The sequence below is a fragment of the Scomber japonicus genome, chromosome 16 (assembly GCF_027409825.1).
Source record: "Scomber japonicus isolate fScoJap1 chromosome 16, fScoJap1.pri, whole genome shotgun sequence".
Taxonomy (NCBI): Eukaryota; Metazoa; Chordata; class Actinopteri; order Scombriformes; family Scombridae; genus Scomber; species Scomber japonicus.
This window is the reverse complement of record NC_070593.1, coordinates 3,876,685-3,891,338: the sequence shown is the minus strand read 5'-3', so window position 1 is coordinate 3,891,338 and position 14,654 is coordinate 3,876,685. Positions and strand designations below refer to the sequence as shown.

The following is a 14,654-nucleotide window of genomic DNA, read 5'->3' as shown; positions in this document are numbered from 1 at the left end:
GAAGGAGGGAGGGAGGAAGAACAAAAGGAACAGTCAAAACAGACAGGAAGGTTAAGTGACAGTATGAAAAACTTCAAACATCTAACAAAAAGCAGGTTGTGATGTTATAACTGAACCCTCATGCTCATCTAAACCTAAATAAACCGGAGGTAGAAGTCAAACTCGTCCTACCAGTCTTCCCTGCAGCGCGTGCAGGTTGGACGCCGCCTGTCTCAGCAGCAGATGCAGTTTGTTGCCGATGACGTGAACCTTCTCCTTCGCCTCCACGCTGTCCTCTCTGGCGGCTTCCAGGAGCAGCTGGGAGGAAATCTCCTGCAGTGAGGAGACTCCTCGCTGACGGCCACGCAGCTCCTCCTGCAGAGCCTGCAGCAGGGGGCGACAGAGAGCACCGCAGGGATTTAAAGATATTAAACAGCTTCATTAACATCATTTATAACTGCAGCTTTTATTTTGAAAAATCCCCAAACTTCCTCTCATCTCTGTGAATGTTCAGAGAATTAATCTAAAGCAGGGGTGTCAAACATGAGGCACGTGGCCCACCAAGGGGTCCAATCCAGCCCACTTTCCTTCCTGTCTTTTTTCCTTATTTCCTATTGTCTTTTTTTCATTCCTTCCTGCCTTCCATCCATCTTTTCTTCCTTCCATCTTTCGTTTCTGTCTTCTTTTCCTCCATCTGTCCTTCTTTACTTCCATATTTCCGTCCTGTCCTCTTTTCCTACTTCCTTCCATATTTCCGTCCTGTCCTCTTTTCCTACTTCCTTCCATCTTTCGTGCCTGTCTTCTTTTCCTTCTTTTCTTCCTGTCTTCTGTTGCTTCCTTCCGTATTTTCTTCCATCTGTCTTTCCTTCCTTCCTTCAATATTTTCGTCCTGTCCTCTTTTCCTCCTTCCTTCCTCCCTTCCTTCCTTTCCTCCATCTGTCCTTCTTTACTTCCATATTTCCGTCCTGTCCTCTTTTCCTACTTCCTTCCATCTTTCGTGCCTGTCTTCTTTTCCTTCTTTTCTTCCTGTCTTCTGTTGCTTCCTTCCGTATTTTCTTCCATCTGTCTTTCCTTCCTTCCTTCAATATTTTCGTCCTGTCCTCTTTTCCTCCTTCCTTCCTCCCTTCCTTCCTTCCTTTTCTTCTCTTTTTTCCATCCACCTGTCTTTCTTCCTTCCTTCCTTCTTTAATGATCCAGCCCACATCTGATCAAATTGGCCCTTAAATGAAAAAGAGTTTGACCTCTGATCTAAAGTATTAAACGCTCATGGTCTCCTCACCGTCAGCATGTCTCTTTGCTCCAGCAGTGTGGAGCGTGAAGTCGACAGGTCGTTGACTTTTACAGCTCTGATTTTATTCTCGGCCTGAGCGAGCCACAACAGCAGAGAGTGCAGCGTCTCGTGAAACTCCTGAGGAAGAAAAAAAATGGAGGTGTCAAAGGTCATACTACATTTAAAGAATTAAAAGGATAAGTGTGTTAAAAAACAGGAATGATTACAGCTAGCAAATTAATTAATATGTGCCTCTGACAGATCTGTAAAATTGGAATGGATGGAAGGGAGGAAAGGAGGGAGGAAGGAGGGAGAGAGGGAGGAAGGAAGGAAAGGAGGGAGGGAGGGAGCAAGGAAGGAAGGAAAGAATGAAGGGAGGAACAAAGGAAGGCAGGAAAGAAGGAGAGAGGAAGGAAGGGCAGAAGGAAGGGAGGAAAGGAGAAGGAGGGAAGGGAGGTAGGGAGGAAGGAAGGAGGGAGGGAAAGAAAGAATGAAGGAAGGAATGAAGGAAGGAAGGAAAGAAGGAGAGAGGAAGGAAGGAAGGAAGGAATGAAGGAAGGGAGGAAAGGAGGGAGGATGGAAGAGGGAGGGAGGGAAGGAAGGAAAGGAAGGAGGATAGAAGGAAGGGAGGATGAAAGAGGGAGGGAGGAAGGGAAGGAAGGAAGGAAAGAAGGAAGAAAAGGAAGGAAAGAATGAAGGGAGGAAGGAAGGAAAGGAAGGAAGGAAAGAAGGAAGGAAAGGAAGGAAAGAATGAAGGGAGGAACGAAGGAAGGAAGGAAGGAAAAAAGGAGGGCGGGAGGAAGGAAGGAAAGGAAGGAAGGAGGGAGGGAGGAAGAACAGAAGGAACAGTCAAAACAGACAGGAAGGTTAAGTGACAGTATCTCTACTCATTAGCTAGCTCATGGTTAGCTCATTAGCTAGCTCATGTGTAGCTCGTACCTGACACTGCATGAGAGCAGAGTGTAATCTTCTCTCCCAGCTCTGCAGCCCTCCGCAGGCCTGCGTCCAGCTGTGATTGGCCGAGCTCAGAGCGTCATGCAGCTCCCGTAGCTCGGCGCTGTCGCCTCGCAGGAAGTGACGGCTGCTCAGGTTGACGGAGATCATCAGACACTTGTAGCTGTTGAAGGTTTTCTGCATCTCCTGAAGAAAAAAAGAAAGAAGGGAGAGAACATAGAACATAGGCGTTAAACTCATCTCACCAATTTGATCTCATGTGGGCCGGATCATTAAAAAGATGGAGGGAAGGAAGGAAATAAGAAGGGAAGGAAGGAAAGACAGACAAAAGGAAAGAGGGAAGAAAGGTAGGAAGGACAGACAGAAGGGAGGAAGGACAGATGGAAGAAATGGAGGGAGGGAGGAAGGAAGGAAGAAAGGGAGGAAGGACAGATGGAAGGAAGGAAGGAAGAATGGGAGGAAGGACAGATGGAAGGAAGAAAAGAACGAAGAAAGGAAAAAAGGAAGGTAGGAAGGAAGGACAGATGGAAGAAAGGAAGGAAGGAAGGACAGAAGGACAGAAGGAAGGAAGGAAAAGAACACAGAAAGGAAAGTGGGCCAGATTGCACCCCACTTCCTTTCTTTCCTTCCTCCCTTCTTCCTCCGTCTTTCTTTCTTTCCTCCCCCCCTTCTTTCCTCCATCCTTCCTTTCCTATCTCCCTTCCTTCTTTTCTTTCCTGCCTTTCTTCCTCCTTCCTTCCTTCCTCCCTCCTTTCCCTCCTTCTTACTTCCTCCCTCCCTCCCTCCCTTCCTTCCTCCCTCCTTTCCTTCCTTCTTCCCTCCTTTCTTCCTCCCTCCCTTCCTCCCTCCTTTCCTTCCTTCTTCCTCCCTTCCATCATTGACTTGAGTAATAAAGTGTCTCTGGTGTCGTTACCTTCAGTTTCCTGATGTTGACCTCGATGTCTCGGACGCTGGTGGACGGTGCGATTCGCTGCAGCCTCTCCAGCTCCGGCAGCATCCTGCCCAGCCAGGAAGTGACATCACAGAGGTCGGAGTTGAGCTTCTGCCACTGCTCCAGGTCCTGCTTAATGTCCGTCTCACTGCTGAACTTCTGTACTTGTAGCAGCTCCCAGCGCTCGATCACACCTGAACACAAAGAGTCACAGTGAGGAAACGCTCTTAACCTTCCTGTCGTCTGTCTGCCTGTTCCTTCTTTCCTCCCTTTCTTCCTTCTTTCTGTCCTACCTTCCTTCCTTTCCTCCTCCCTCCTTCCTTCCTTCTTTCCTCCCTCCTTTCCTTCCCTCCCTCCCTCCTTTCCTTCCCTCCTTCCTTCCCTTCCTCCCTCCTTCCTTCCTTTCCTTCTTCCTTTTGTCCTTCATTTCTTCCCCCCTCCTTCAGTCCTTCCTTCCTTTCCTTCCTCCCTCCTTTCCTTCCTTCCTTCTTTCCTTCCTTTCTTCCTTCCTTCTGCCCTACCGTCCATCCTTCCTTTCTTTCCTTCCCTCTGTCCTTCCTTTCTCCCTCCCTCCTTCTTTCCTTCCTTCTTCCTTCCTCCCTTCCTTCCTTCCTTTCCTTCTTCCTTTTGTCCTTCATTTCTTCCTCCCTCCTTCAGTCCTTCCTTCCTTTCCTTCCTCCCTCCTTTCCTTCCTTCCTTCTTTCCTCCCTTTCTTCCTTCCTTCTGCCCTACCGTCCATCCTTCCTTCCTTTCCTTCCCTCTGTCCTTCCTTTCTCCCTCCCTCCTTCTTTCCTTCCTTCTTCCTCCGTCCTCCCTCCTTTCCTTCCCTCCTTCCTTCTGTCCTTACTTTCCTCCTCCCTCCTTCTGTCCTTCCTTCCTTTCCTTCTCTCCTTCCTTCCTTCTTTCCTCCCTTTCTTCCTTCCTTCTGTCCTACCGTCCTTCCTTCCTCCTTCCTTCTGTCCTTACTTTCCTCCTCCCTCCTTCTGTCCTTCCTTCCTTTCCTTCTCTCCTTCCTTCCTTCTTCCCTCCTTCCTTCCCTCCTCCCTTCTTTCCTCCCTTTTTTCCTTCCTTCCTTTCCTCCTCCCTCCTTTCTTCCTTCTTTCCTCCATTTCTTCCTTCCCTCCTCCCTCCTTTCCTTTCCTTCCATCCTTCCTTCCTTTCCTTCCTCCCTCCTTCCTTCCTTCCTTCCTCCCTTCTTTTCCTTCTTCCTTTTGTCCTTCATTTCTTCCTCCCTCCTTCAGTCCTTCCTTCCTTTCCTTCCTCCCTCCTTTCCTTCCTTCCTTCTTTCCTCCCTTTCTTCCTTCCTTCTGCCCTACCGTCCATTCTTCCTTCCTTTCCTTCCCTCTGTCCTTCCTTTCTCCCTCCCTCCTTCTTTCCTTCCTTCTTCCTCCGTCCTTCCTTCCTTCCTTCCTTCCTTCCATCCTTCCTTCCTTGTTGCTTTTCTTGGTCTTACATAATAGTTAATTGAATTTTGGGTATTTTTTTTGACAAAATGTGAGATGTGATGATGTCTCCTCCTACTTTAGGACATTGTTATAGATATTTTTCACTCTTGAGATGTTTCACAGACAAAACAATCGAGGAAAATAATAGTTTCTGAAAACAATCATTAGCTGCAGCTCTCTTTTATAATTATCAGCCGGTGGGGTTTAAAACCATCTCATCCACCTTGAATAAAACCAGAAAACATCTTTGTAAAAGCACAAGGTCAAAGAAAACTAATGAGTGGTTTCAATGTTACAGGACAGAACAAAGCAGCTGTGTCCTCCTGTGTTTACAGCACAGAGAAGAGTCACTTTAAATTCATCAGTCTGTTTCTACCTGTGCTGGTCTGTTTGTCGGCCGTGCTGCTGGTCAGACCCGTTTCCTCCAGCTCTTCTTCATCGTTCAGGATCAGCTTGACTCGCTTCACACTGTTGATGCTGCCGCTGCACTCCGACATCAGTTTCACCTGAACACACACACACACACACACACACACACACACACACACAACGTTCATCTCAAACATCATTTTACATCTACAGTGAAGGAATTCAGTATCAGACATGAGTTTATATATCAGTTAACCCTTTATAGAGCACTCATTTAAATAATCTGAGCCTTATTGTTATTGGGGGATATTACATGACTTTTTTCAAAGATTTTCTTTTATATGCTGCAAATCAAGGCCAATGATGTTGCCGTATATGGTTCCTCACCAGTCCAGGGTAAAACATTTCCCATATATAAAAACCCACAGGTTCTACAACCTCAAAGAAAGGCATGGAGAGGCTATTTTGGATGTTTACCGAAGTTACCAGATATAGTAATTCAGGTTAAGGGCTAAACATCATTATTTTTAGACCTGACATTGTACATAAACGTGTGTGTGTGTATGTGTGTGTATGTGTGTGTGTGTGTGTGTGTGTGCTTACATATCCCTGCTGGCCTCTTCTCATTTCTCGGGGAACTCGTTTCCTCTCTGGAGAGCCGGGTTGGTGCCAGTTGGGCGGATCGGTCACTGATTTCACTGAGGACCAAGAGAAGAAAAAAGTTGAACTAAAGTCATGAAATATTAAGAAAGAAATAGAGGGGATGGGCACAAATAACAGCAAGGGGGTGGGGGGGAGGGGGGGGGGGGGGTTTATCCACATGCACAAGACTAAAAAACATCTGTGAATAACATGCAGTAATAGCATGAAAATGACGTAGTATGATGTATCATGCAAGTTCATATTCCATTTCATCTTCATAATCAAAAAAAAACCTCTTATAAAAAGGAAGGATAATGCATTGTTGTTGGTTCAGAGCCAAATCTGCAACTCAAAAATACACATGAGGCAAAGAAAAGAAAAATAATAGATGGGTAACAGAGCAGAGGGATGGAGGAGGAGGAGGAGGGGATGCGGTTGCTAGGAGACGGGATGTGGGTTCCGTTAGCACACACATACACACAGTGAGGCAGTGGCATGCAGCAGGCAGAGCGCCTACCGGAGGCTGCTGTCACTGCCCCGACAGTCGCTTTAACAAACGACTCTGAACTCTCTGTGACCTTCACATCTGTAGGAGAAGAGCGGAGGGGCGGAGCTTATCACGAGCATCAGAGAAGGGACGTTAACAGAGAAGCAGAAGAGCACTGGGAGATTTTATGAGCGGTCCAAATATCTAAATTGTTCATTCCTTTCCATTTTCCAAACTTTATGATTGATTTTCTTTATCTTTTGGCAACAAGAAAAAACAATTTTCTCATGAATAATTGGTTTGCATATTTCCTACAAACTCAATTTTAATGTTTGAGGTGCTGCTTAATTGTTGTGTTCACACTGTCATTGTTTGAGTGTGTTTTATTGAACTTTCCACCTTCGGACTGTATTGTAAAACTGTCTGTATTCATCATTTCATTTTCACTACAGTTTGTAAAGCAACTTGCAAAGACCTGAAATTTGTTTGAGATAAAGGAAATGTCAGTCACAGTGAGTAAAGTCATTTTCTTGTTTTGTTTTTTTTTGATAATACAGTTTTGAGGGGTTTTTTTTTTTTTTTTTTTTTAGTAAATACACTATAAATTTCTTCTTCATACAATATCTGAACTTGCGATTCCAAAATCAGCTTTTCAATAGACAATAATACATTTATGGACATCTCAGTGTGTTTGAATGAGCTCCAATAAGAGTTTAAAAAGCAGAAAATAAAGTTGACAAATTGTTCTTCATATATTTCTGCATGTATGTATAGAAATAAAAATAATAAACTGACTCTGGATGAAGCGAAAAGTCTAAAAACATTCTCGATAAAAAATGAGAATTTATAGTTTAACCCTCCTGTTGTCCTCAAGTCAAGGAAGGAAGGGAGGAAGAAGGAAGGGAGGAAAAGGAGGGAGGAAGGAAGGAATGGAGGGAAAGGAGGAAGGAAGGGAGGGAGGAAGGAAGGAAGGAAGGAAGGAAGGAAGGAAGGAAGGAAGGAAGGACAGATGGAAGGAAGGAAGGAAGGGAGGAAGGAGGATAGAAGGGAGGGAGGGAGGGAGGGAGGGAGGGAGGGAGGGAGGGAGGGAGTAAAGGAAAGAAGGAAGAACGGAGGAAAGAAGGCAGGCAGGCAGGAAGGAAGGAAGGAAAGAAGGAGGGAAGAAAGAAGGAAGGGAGGAAAGAAGGAAGGAAGGAGGGAGGGAGAAAGGAAAAGAGGAAGGAAGGAAGGAAGGAAGGAAGGAAGGAGGGAGGGTGGAAGGGAGGACAGAAGAAAGGAAAGAAAGAAGGAGGAAAGGAAAGAAGGAAGGAAGGAAGGAGGGAAGGACAGAAGGAGGGAGGGAGAAAGGAAAAGAGGAAAGGAAGAAAGAACAGTCCAAACAGACGGGGTCAATTTGACCCGTGAGGACGACAGGAAGGTTAAATGATGAGAAACAAACTCGTGCAGACGTTACCTGACAGAGCGCTGAAGAAGGTCGCGTCCTCGTCATCCTCGTGCGATGAAGATCCTCCCACGTCGACGGTGTGATCCCACTCCAGCGGGATCGAGTCCACGCTGACGGGGGTCTCCCTCCCCGACCGCTCCAGAGGCGGAGCCAGGAGATGACACATGACCTGCCGCCCGGCCGAGACGCCGCCCGCCGCTGGAACCTCTTCCTCCTCCTCCTCTTCCTCTTTCTTACTCGTCTCCCTCCAGGAGGAAGTGTTGGTGAGATCAGGTGAGTCCTCCAGGTCCGTGTCGCGGTCGGACAGATCTCGCTCCTCCTCCAGAACCTGCAGGGTGAAGAAGAAGAAGGTCAAGAAATTATAAATCGTTTCATTTAAAGCAGGGTTGTCAAACATGTGGTCCGTGGGCCAGAACTGGACCGCCAAGGGGTCCCATCTGGCCCAATTTCCTTCCTTCCTTCCTGTCTTATTTTCCTTCCTTACATCTTTCGTTCCTGTCTCTTCTCTTTTTTCTATCTGCCTGTCTTTCATCACTTTCTTCCATCTTTTCTTCCTTCCTTCCTGTCTTCTTTTCTTACTTCCTTCCTTCCTGTCTGTCTTTTCTCCTTCCTTCCATCTTTCCTTCCTTCCTTCCATCTTTCCTTCCTGTCTTCTTTTCCTTCTTTCCTTCCATCTGTCCTTCCTTACTTCCATATTTCCATCCTGTCTTCTGTTCCTCCTTCCTTCCTTCCTTCCTTCCTTCCTACCTTCCCTCCTTCATTCCTTTCTTCTTCTTTCCTTCCATCTGTCCTTCCTTACTTCCTTCCTTCCATATTTCTGTCCTGTCTCCTTTTCCTACTTCCTTCCTTCCTTCCTGTCTTTTTTCCTTCCTTCCATCTTTCCTTACTTCCTTCCATCTTTTGTTCCTGTCTTGTTTCCTTCTTTCCTTCCATCTGTCCTTCCTTCCTTCCTCCCTGATTTCTACATGATGTCACATTCATCATAAGTGGAGGAAACTCAGGGATCTAAAGCTCTGACTCCTGCAGTATGTTTCTAAATAATAATGAAGAACCTTCGTGATCCGACTCACCGGCCGTCTGTTGACGAGGCGATGGTGGAAGCGAGCTACTCTGCCAAACACTTCCTGGCAGTAAGAGTGGAGCTCCTCCAACTCGTCCTCAATCAGCACGGCGTCCAGAGGGGCGCTCTTCTGGATCAGGTTCTCTCCAAACACGATGAGGGCGTCGATCTTGTTGGTGTTGAGCGTGATTTCCTGCTGGAAGCCCTGCGGAGAGTAAAAACACATCATTTAGTCACGTAGGTCAGAGGTGTCCAACTCATTTTCATTCAAGGGCCACATACAGACCAATTTAATCTCATTGGGGCCGGAGCATTAAAGAGAAGGAAGGAAGGAAGGAAGGAAGGAAGGAAGGAAGGAAGGAAGGAAAGAAAGACGGAAAGAAGGAAGGAAGGAAGGAAGGAAGGAAGGAAGGATGGAAGGAAAGAAAGACAGAAGAAAGGGAGGAAGGAAGGAAGGAAGGAAGGAAAGAAAGACGGAAGAAAGGGAGGAAGGAAGGAAGGATGGAAGGGAGGAAGGAAGAACAGAAGTAAGAAAGGTATGAAGGACAGATGGAAAGAAGGAACGAAGAAAAGGAAAAGGGGAAGGTAGGGAGGAAGGACAGAAAGAAGAAAGGAAGGAAGGACCGATGGAAGGACAGAAGGAAGAACGGAAGGAAGGACCGATGGAAGGACAGAAGGACAGAAGGAAGAAAGGAAGGAAGGACCGATGGAAGGACAGAAGGAAGAAAGGAAGGAAGGACCGATGGAAGAACAGAAGGACAGAAGGAAGGAACGAACAAATGAACGTACGAAGAAAGGAAAAGGGGAAGGTAGAGAGGAAGGACAGAAGGAAGGAATAAAGAACAGAAGGAAGGAAAGTGGGCCGGATTGCACCACTAGATGGGCCGGTTCTGGCCCGCGGGCCGCATGTTTGACACCCCTGATGTAGATGATCCAGATCTCAGTTTATTCTTAAAGAAAGCTGTAAAAGTCATTATTGGAGGTTGATTTATGCTCTACTGAAGATAAACAGACTTACATTCAGCTGCCTCATCTTGTCTTCGATGTCGCTCTCAGAGAAGTGCTCCACGTTGGTGAGCTGGAGGTCCATCTCCGTCAGCCAGACCAGGATCCCTTCACGAGTTCCCTCAAAGTCTTCTCTCTGAGAGGTAAAGTGCTGCAGAGGAACAGAGCAAGAAGATGAAGGAGGTTAGGATTTAACTCGGCCTCATTTCAGAGAATATAATGATACCTTATTGATTCTTTCCTTTATTTAGCTTATTAAGATGAGACAGAGCAGGACTGAGTTACCATATACTGACAAATCTTAGCTTCCTGAAGCTGCACGGACAACGACAGAGAAGCTAACTAATGTGAATTTGAAGTTTTTCTATGATTAACCTGAGAGGCAAAAACTATCCTAAGTCTTCAAAGAGCTCTGAAGCAAATTTAGGTGAAGTTAAGCACTTCCAGTCGTCATGCTATGGCTACTCCGTGACGTAGAGGAGTACCTGTGTAACCATGGTTCCTCCCCTACTATATAAGACAGAGAGTCCGCCCTCCTCAGTGGTTTACCTGCCTAGTGGCAAATTCTTATTACTACATCTAACACTACTACTACTACTACAGTCTACAGTTAGCCAGTTAGCCGCCGAGCTAGTCGCCGAGCTAGCAGCTAAGTTAGCTGCTGAGTTAGCCACCGAGCTAGCAGCAGTGTTAGCCGCCGAGCTAGCAGCAGAAAGCTCTCAGACCTAGCGTCCATGTTTCTGGTAGAGGTGGTGACTTTGATTGACAGGTGACACTTGGTAGGGGGCGGGGCTTCAGCGTTTGGGAGCAGAGAAAGAGGCTGATTTTTACACAACTTTGAAGCCTAATTTCATATATTTGGCAGGGTGGTTAACTACACACTTTTCTGTGGTATGTCAAACTCAGAACACATATTTATTCTTACTTTACACGGACTTTAATGTTGGCTAATTGGCTGCTTACATTTCTAACAGCAGAACTTCAAAATCAAAATGCTATCAGGTAATAAAATCTGAGCTCCATGTTTTAAATCCATCTCTCCTCTGTGTGTATTAACTCCTGTGCCTGGATGTTTCCACACATAGTATTAAGCTCTGTTGACCCTGGCCTGCTGCGTATTACTGTGATGTGACTATAGCTTTCAGGGTCCGAGCCCTCGAAGGTCAACCGCCGGCTGACTCCTGTGATTACATGCAATCTTTCTAAAGCAACATAAACATGGTCCATCTGCCGCCTACGTGACGCCTCGTGCCTCGTCACCGTCTGAGAGGTGACCTAAATCCTGACGGCTTAGAGCGGAGCGGAGAGGAGAGCGGAGGAAACACTGCAGAGATCAGCGAGGGAAGGTTTGATACGCTGATGATGATGTTTCCTTTCTGATTTCTGTCTCTAACATTTATTATTATTTATTATTAGTATTATTATTATTATCATTCTATAAGTTTTATCTCCTTTTTTATTTTATGCATCTGTTTATTTTGTCTTTAATCTCTTTTTTTTTTAAACCTAGTTTTAGTCCAGCTTTTTATTAAACTTCATCTTTTATTTTACTTTTTATTTTTTTATTTTTATCTCTCTTTCTTTCCTTCCCTCCTTCCTTCCTCCCTCCCTTCCTTCCCTCCTTCCTCCCTTTCCTTCCTTCTTCCTCCCCTCCTTCCTTCCTCCCTCCCTTCCTTTCCTTCCTTCCTCCTTTCCCTCCTTCCTCCCGTCCTTCCTTCCTCCTTTCCCTCCTTCCTCCCGTCCTTCCTTCCTCCTCCCTCTCTTCCTTTCATTCCTCCTTCCTCCCTTCCTTCCTCCTCTCTCCCTTCCTTCCTTCCTCCCTCCTTTCCTTCCTTCTTCCTCCCTTCCTTCCTTGACTCGAGGACAACAGGAGGGTTAAACTATAAATTCTCAATCCTTATTCAGCATTTATAAACAGAGTAGAAGAAGTAGTAGTTTTAATAAATGGTTTATATCACAATATAATGTAGTTATAATTATATGCCATATGTTATATAATTACAACTGTATTTTACTATATTGCCATTCACTATCTATTCATACAGTAACACTTGTATCTGCTTACAATTGAATTACAGCCATAAACCATTAATTAAAGGTTTGTATGTGTAAATCAGGGGTGTCAAACATGCGGCCCGTGGGCCAGAACCGGCCCGCCAAGAGGTCCAATTCGGCCCAGTTTCCGTCTTCCTCTTTTCCTTCCTTCCGCCTGTCCTTCCTACCTTTCTTCCTCCCTTCCTCTCTGTCTTTTTTCCTTCCTTCCTTCCTTCCTTCTGGTCTTCTTTTCCTTCCTTCCTTCCTTCCATCTATCTTCCCTTCCATCTATCTTCCCTTCCATCTGTCTTCTCTTCCCTCCCTTCCTCCCTCCCTTCCTCCCTCCCTTCCTTCCTTCCTTCCTTCCTCCCTGTCTTCTTTCTCTTCCTTCTTTCCTTCCTTCCTATATTCTCTTCCTTCTCATCCCTCTTTTCCTTCCTTCCGTCCTTCCCCCCATCTTTTTAATGATCCGGCCCACATGAGATCAAATTGTTCTGTATGTGGCCCTTGAATAAAGATGAGTTTGACATTCCTGGTGTAAATAAAGTGTAACCAGGGTGTTAAACATTATTTTTAGAGGGGTCTCACCTTGAGTCTGCGTAGTACAGCAGCTACTCTCCTCTGTAGACTGTCCCACCGCTGGTTCCCTTCGTGCACCATCACTTTGAGTTTGCTGGCGGCGTCGGTGCGATTCTCTCGAGCCAGGCGGCGATACTGTTTATTAACGAGCTCCAGCTGAGTCAGACGCTCGTGAACCTGCCGCTGGAACGCCTGGGAGGAGAAACGTGGACAATGAATCCTCTTTAAATGAACATTAACCCTGGAAATGACTTTTTAATAGTGGTTTTTATCCTATTAAAAGTAAAAAATGTTAACATGCTGTATATTATGTTATGTTATGTTATTGTTTAATTAATATTTAGCTGCCTGAGCCATCATCATAAAGACACATTTATTCTTTTATCTTTATACTATATTTTTTTTTAGGTTTTTTTTAACATGCATCTTTATTTAACTTTGTGTCCACTCACGTTGCTTTGTGTAACTGCTTTTCTTATTTTATCAATGAGTATGGTTGAGTCTATCTATCCATATACCTACCTACCCATCTGTCTATCTATCTATCTATCTATCTACCTACCTACCTATCTATCTATCTACCTACCTACGAATCTATCTATCTGTCTATCTGTCTATCTATCTACCTACCTATCTACCATCTATCTATCCATCTACCTACCTATCTACCATCTATCTATCCATCTACCTACCTACCTATCTACCTACCTACCTATCTATCTATCTATCTATCTATCTATCTATCTACCTATTTACCTACCTATCTATCTATCTACCTACCTACCTACCTACCTACCTACCTACCTACCCATCTGTCTATCTATCTATCTATCTATCTACCTACCTATCTACCTACCTATCTATGTATCTACCTACCTATCCATCTATCTATCTATCTATCTATCTACCTACCTACAAATCTATCTACCTACCTACCTACCTACCCATCTGTCTATCTATCTATCTATCTATCTATCTATCTATCTATCTATCTACCTACCTACCTATCTACCTACCTATCTACCTACCTATCTATGTATCTACCTACCTACCTATCCATCTATCTATCCATCTATCTATCTATCTATCTATCTATCTACCTACCTATCTATCTATCTATCTATCTATCTACCTACCCATCTGTCTATCTATCTACCTACCCATCTATCTATCTATCTATCTACCTACCTATCTACCTACCTATCTACCTACCTATCTACCTACCTATCTATGTATCTACCTACCTACCTATCCATCTATCTATCCATCTATCTATCTATCTATCTATCTACCCACCTACCTACCTACCTACCTACCTATCTATCTATCTATCTATCTACCATCTATCTATCTATCTATCTATCTATCTACCTACCTACCTACCTACCTACCTATGTATCCATCTACCTACCTACCTATCTATCTACCTATCTATCCATCTACCTACCTACATACCTACCTATGTATCCATCTATCTATCCATCTATCTATCTATCTATCTATCTATCTACCTACCTACCTACCTACCTACCTACCTATGTGTCCATCTATCTACCTACCTATCTACCTACCTACCTACCTACCTATGTATCCATCTATCTACCTACCTACCTACCTACCTATGTATCCATCTACCTACCTACCTACCTACCTATGTGTCCATCTATCTACCTACCTATCTACCTATCTACCTACCTACCTACCTATCTACCTACCTACCTATCTATGCTATTTCTCTACCTAACATTTCTGCAGTAATATCAACATACAGTATAACAGACACTTTGAAACTGACAGCATGCCTCCGCTACCAGCTGCTCAGAGGATTAATAACCTTTTCCAGTCTGTTCTCTAACGATTACACTCCCACAGCTTCACACACGTGATTGACAGTCAGCACATATATAAATATAGTGGGTCACTAGTCCTTCACGGGATGAAGCGTGTTGACTGAGCAACACTCCATACATGTTGCCGTGGAGATAAGGGGCAAAACTCAGCAGAGTCAGAGATTACCAGACGCTAATCTGTGTTGTTTCTAATCCAGACTGACACATCAAAGGTTACCTTAGCAACGGGACACCAGAACCTGAAACTGCATTCAGACTGAAACGTATTATAAATAAAATGAGTGTTTGACAACCAAAGTATGTTTTTATAGCTGTTTTTTTTAACTTTCTGGCTAAATAAACTGATTATTTTGCAGCAGCTGGTTCCAGATGTTGGACATTTCCAAAAATTAAGAGAATCAGGAAACATATCTAAAACTTTAAAACCTATATTGAGATCGACTATATGTACAAATTATAATGTTTTTATGCCATAGTGAATTAATTGTAATGAGATATAAAAAATGAGACCTTCCCCAACTTTCATGGTTGCCATAACAACCTGTGTGAAGGACTAGGGTGAATTTTAGGCATTAAAATCCAAAGAACGTGACGTAATGGTGAAA

The 14,654-nt window shown here is 44.5% G+C and overlaps 1 protein-coding gene across 1 annotated transcript in view; it reads right to left on the bottom strand.

The window, feature by feature from the left end:
• syne2b (spectrin repeat containing, nuclear envelope 2b) overlaps positions 1–14,654 on the bottom strand; it is a 203,614-nt gene that overhangs the window by 7,920 nt on the left and 181,040 nt on the right. The window contains exons 91-101 of the mRNA XM_053336226.1: positions 12,209–12,391; positions 9,600–9,737; positions 8,592–8,786; positions 7,531–7,849; positions 5,940–6,176; positions 5,552–5,646; positions 4,971–5,085; positions 3,117–3,349; positions 2,189–2,389; positions 1,259–1,387; positions 172–363 (exon numbers count right to left, since the gene is read on the bottom strand). Of these exons, the coding sequence (XP_053192201.1) occupies positions 172–363; positions 1,259–1,387; positions 2,189–2,389; positions 3,117–3,349; positions 4,971–5,085; positions 5,552–5,646; positions 5,940–6,176; positions 7,531–7,849; positions 8,592–8,786; positions 9,600–9,737; positions 12,209–12,391 (2,037 nt within the window). The remainder of the gene's footprint in view (positions 1–171; positions 364–1,258; positions 1,388–2,188; positions 2,390–3,116; positions 3,350–4,970; positions 5,086–5,551; positions 5,647–5,939; positions 6,177–7,530; positions 7,850–8,591; positions 8,787–9,599; positions 9,738–12,208; positions 12,392–14,654) is intronic.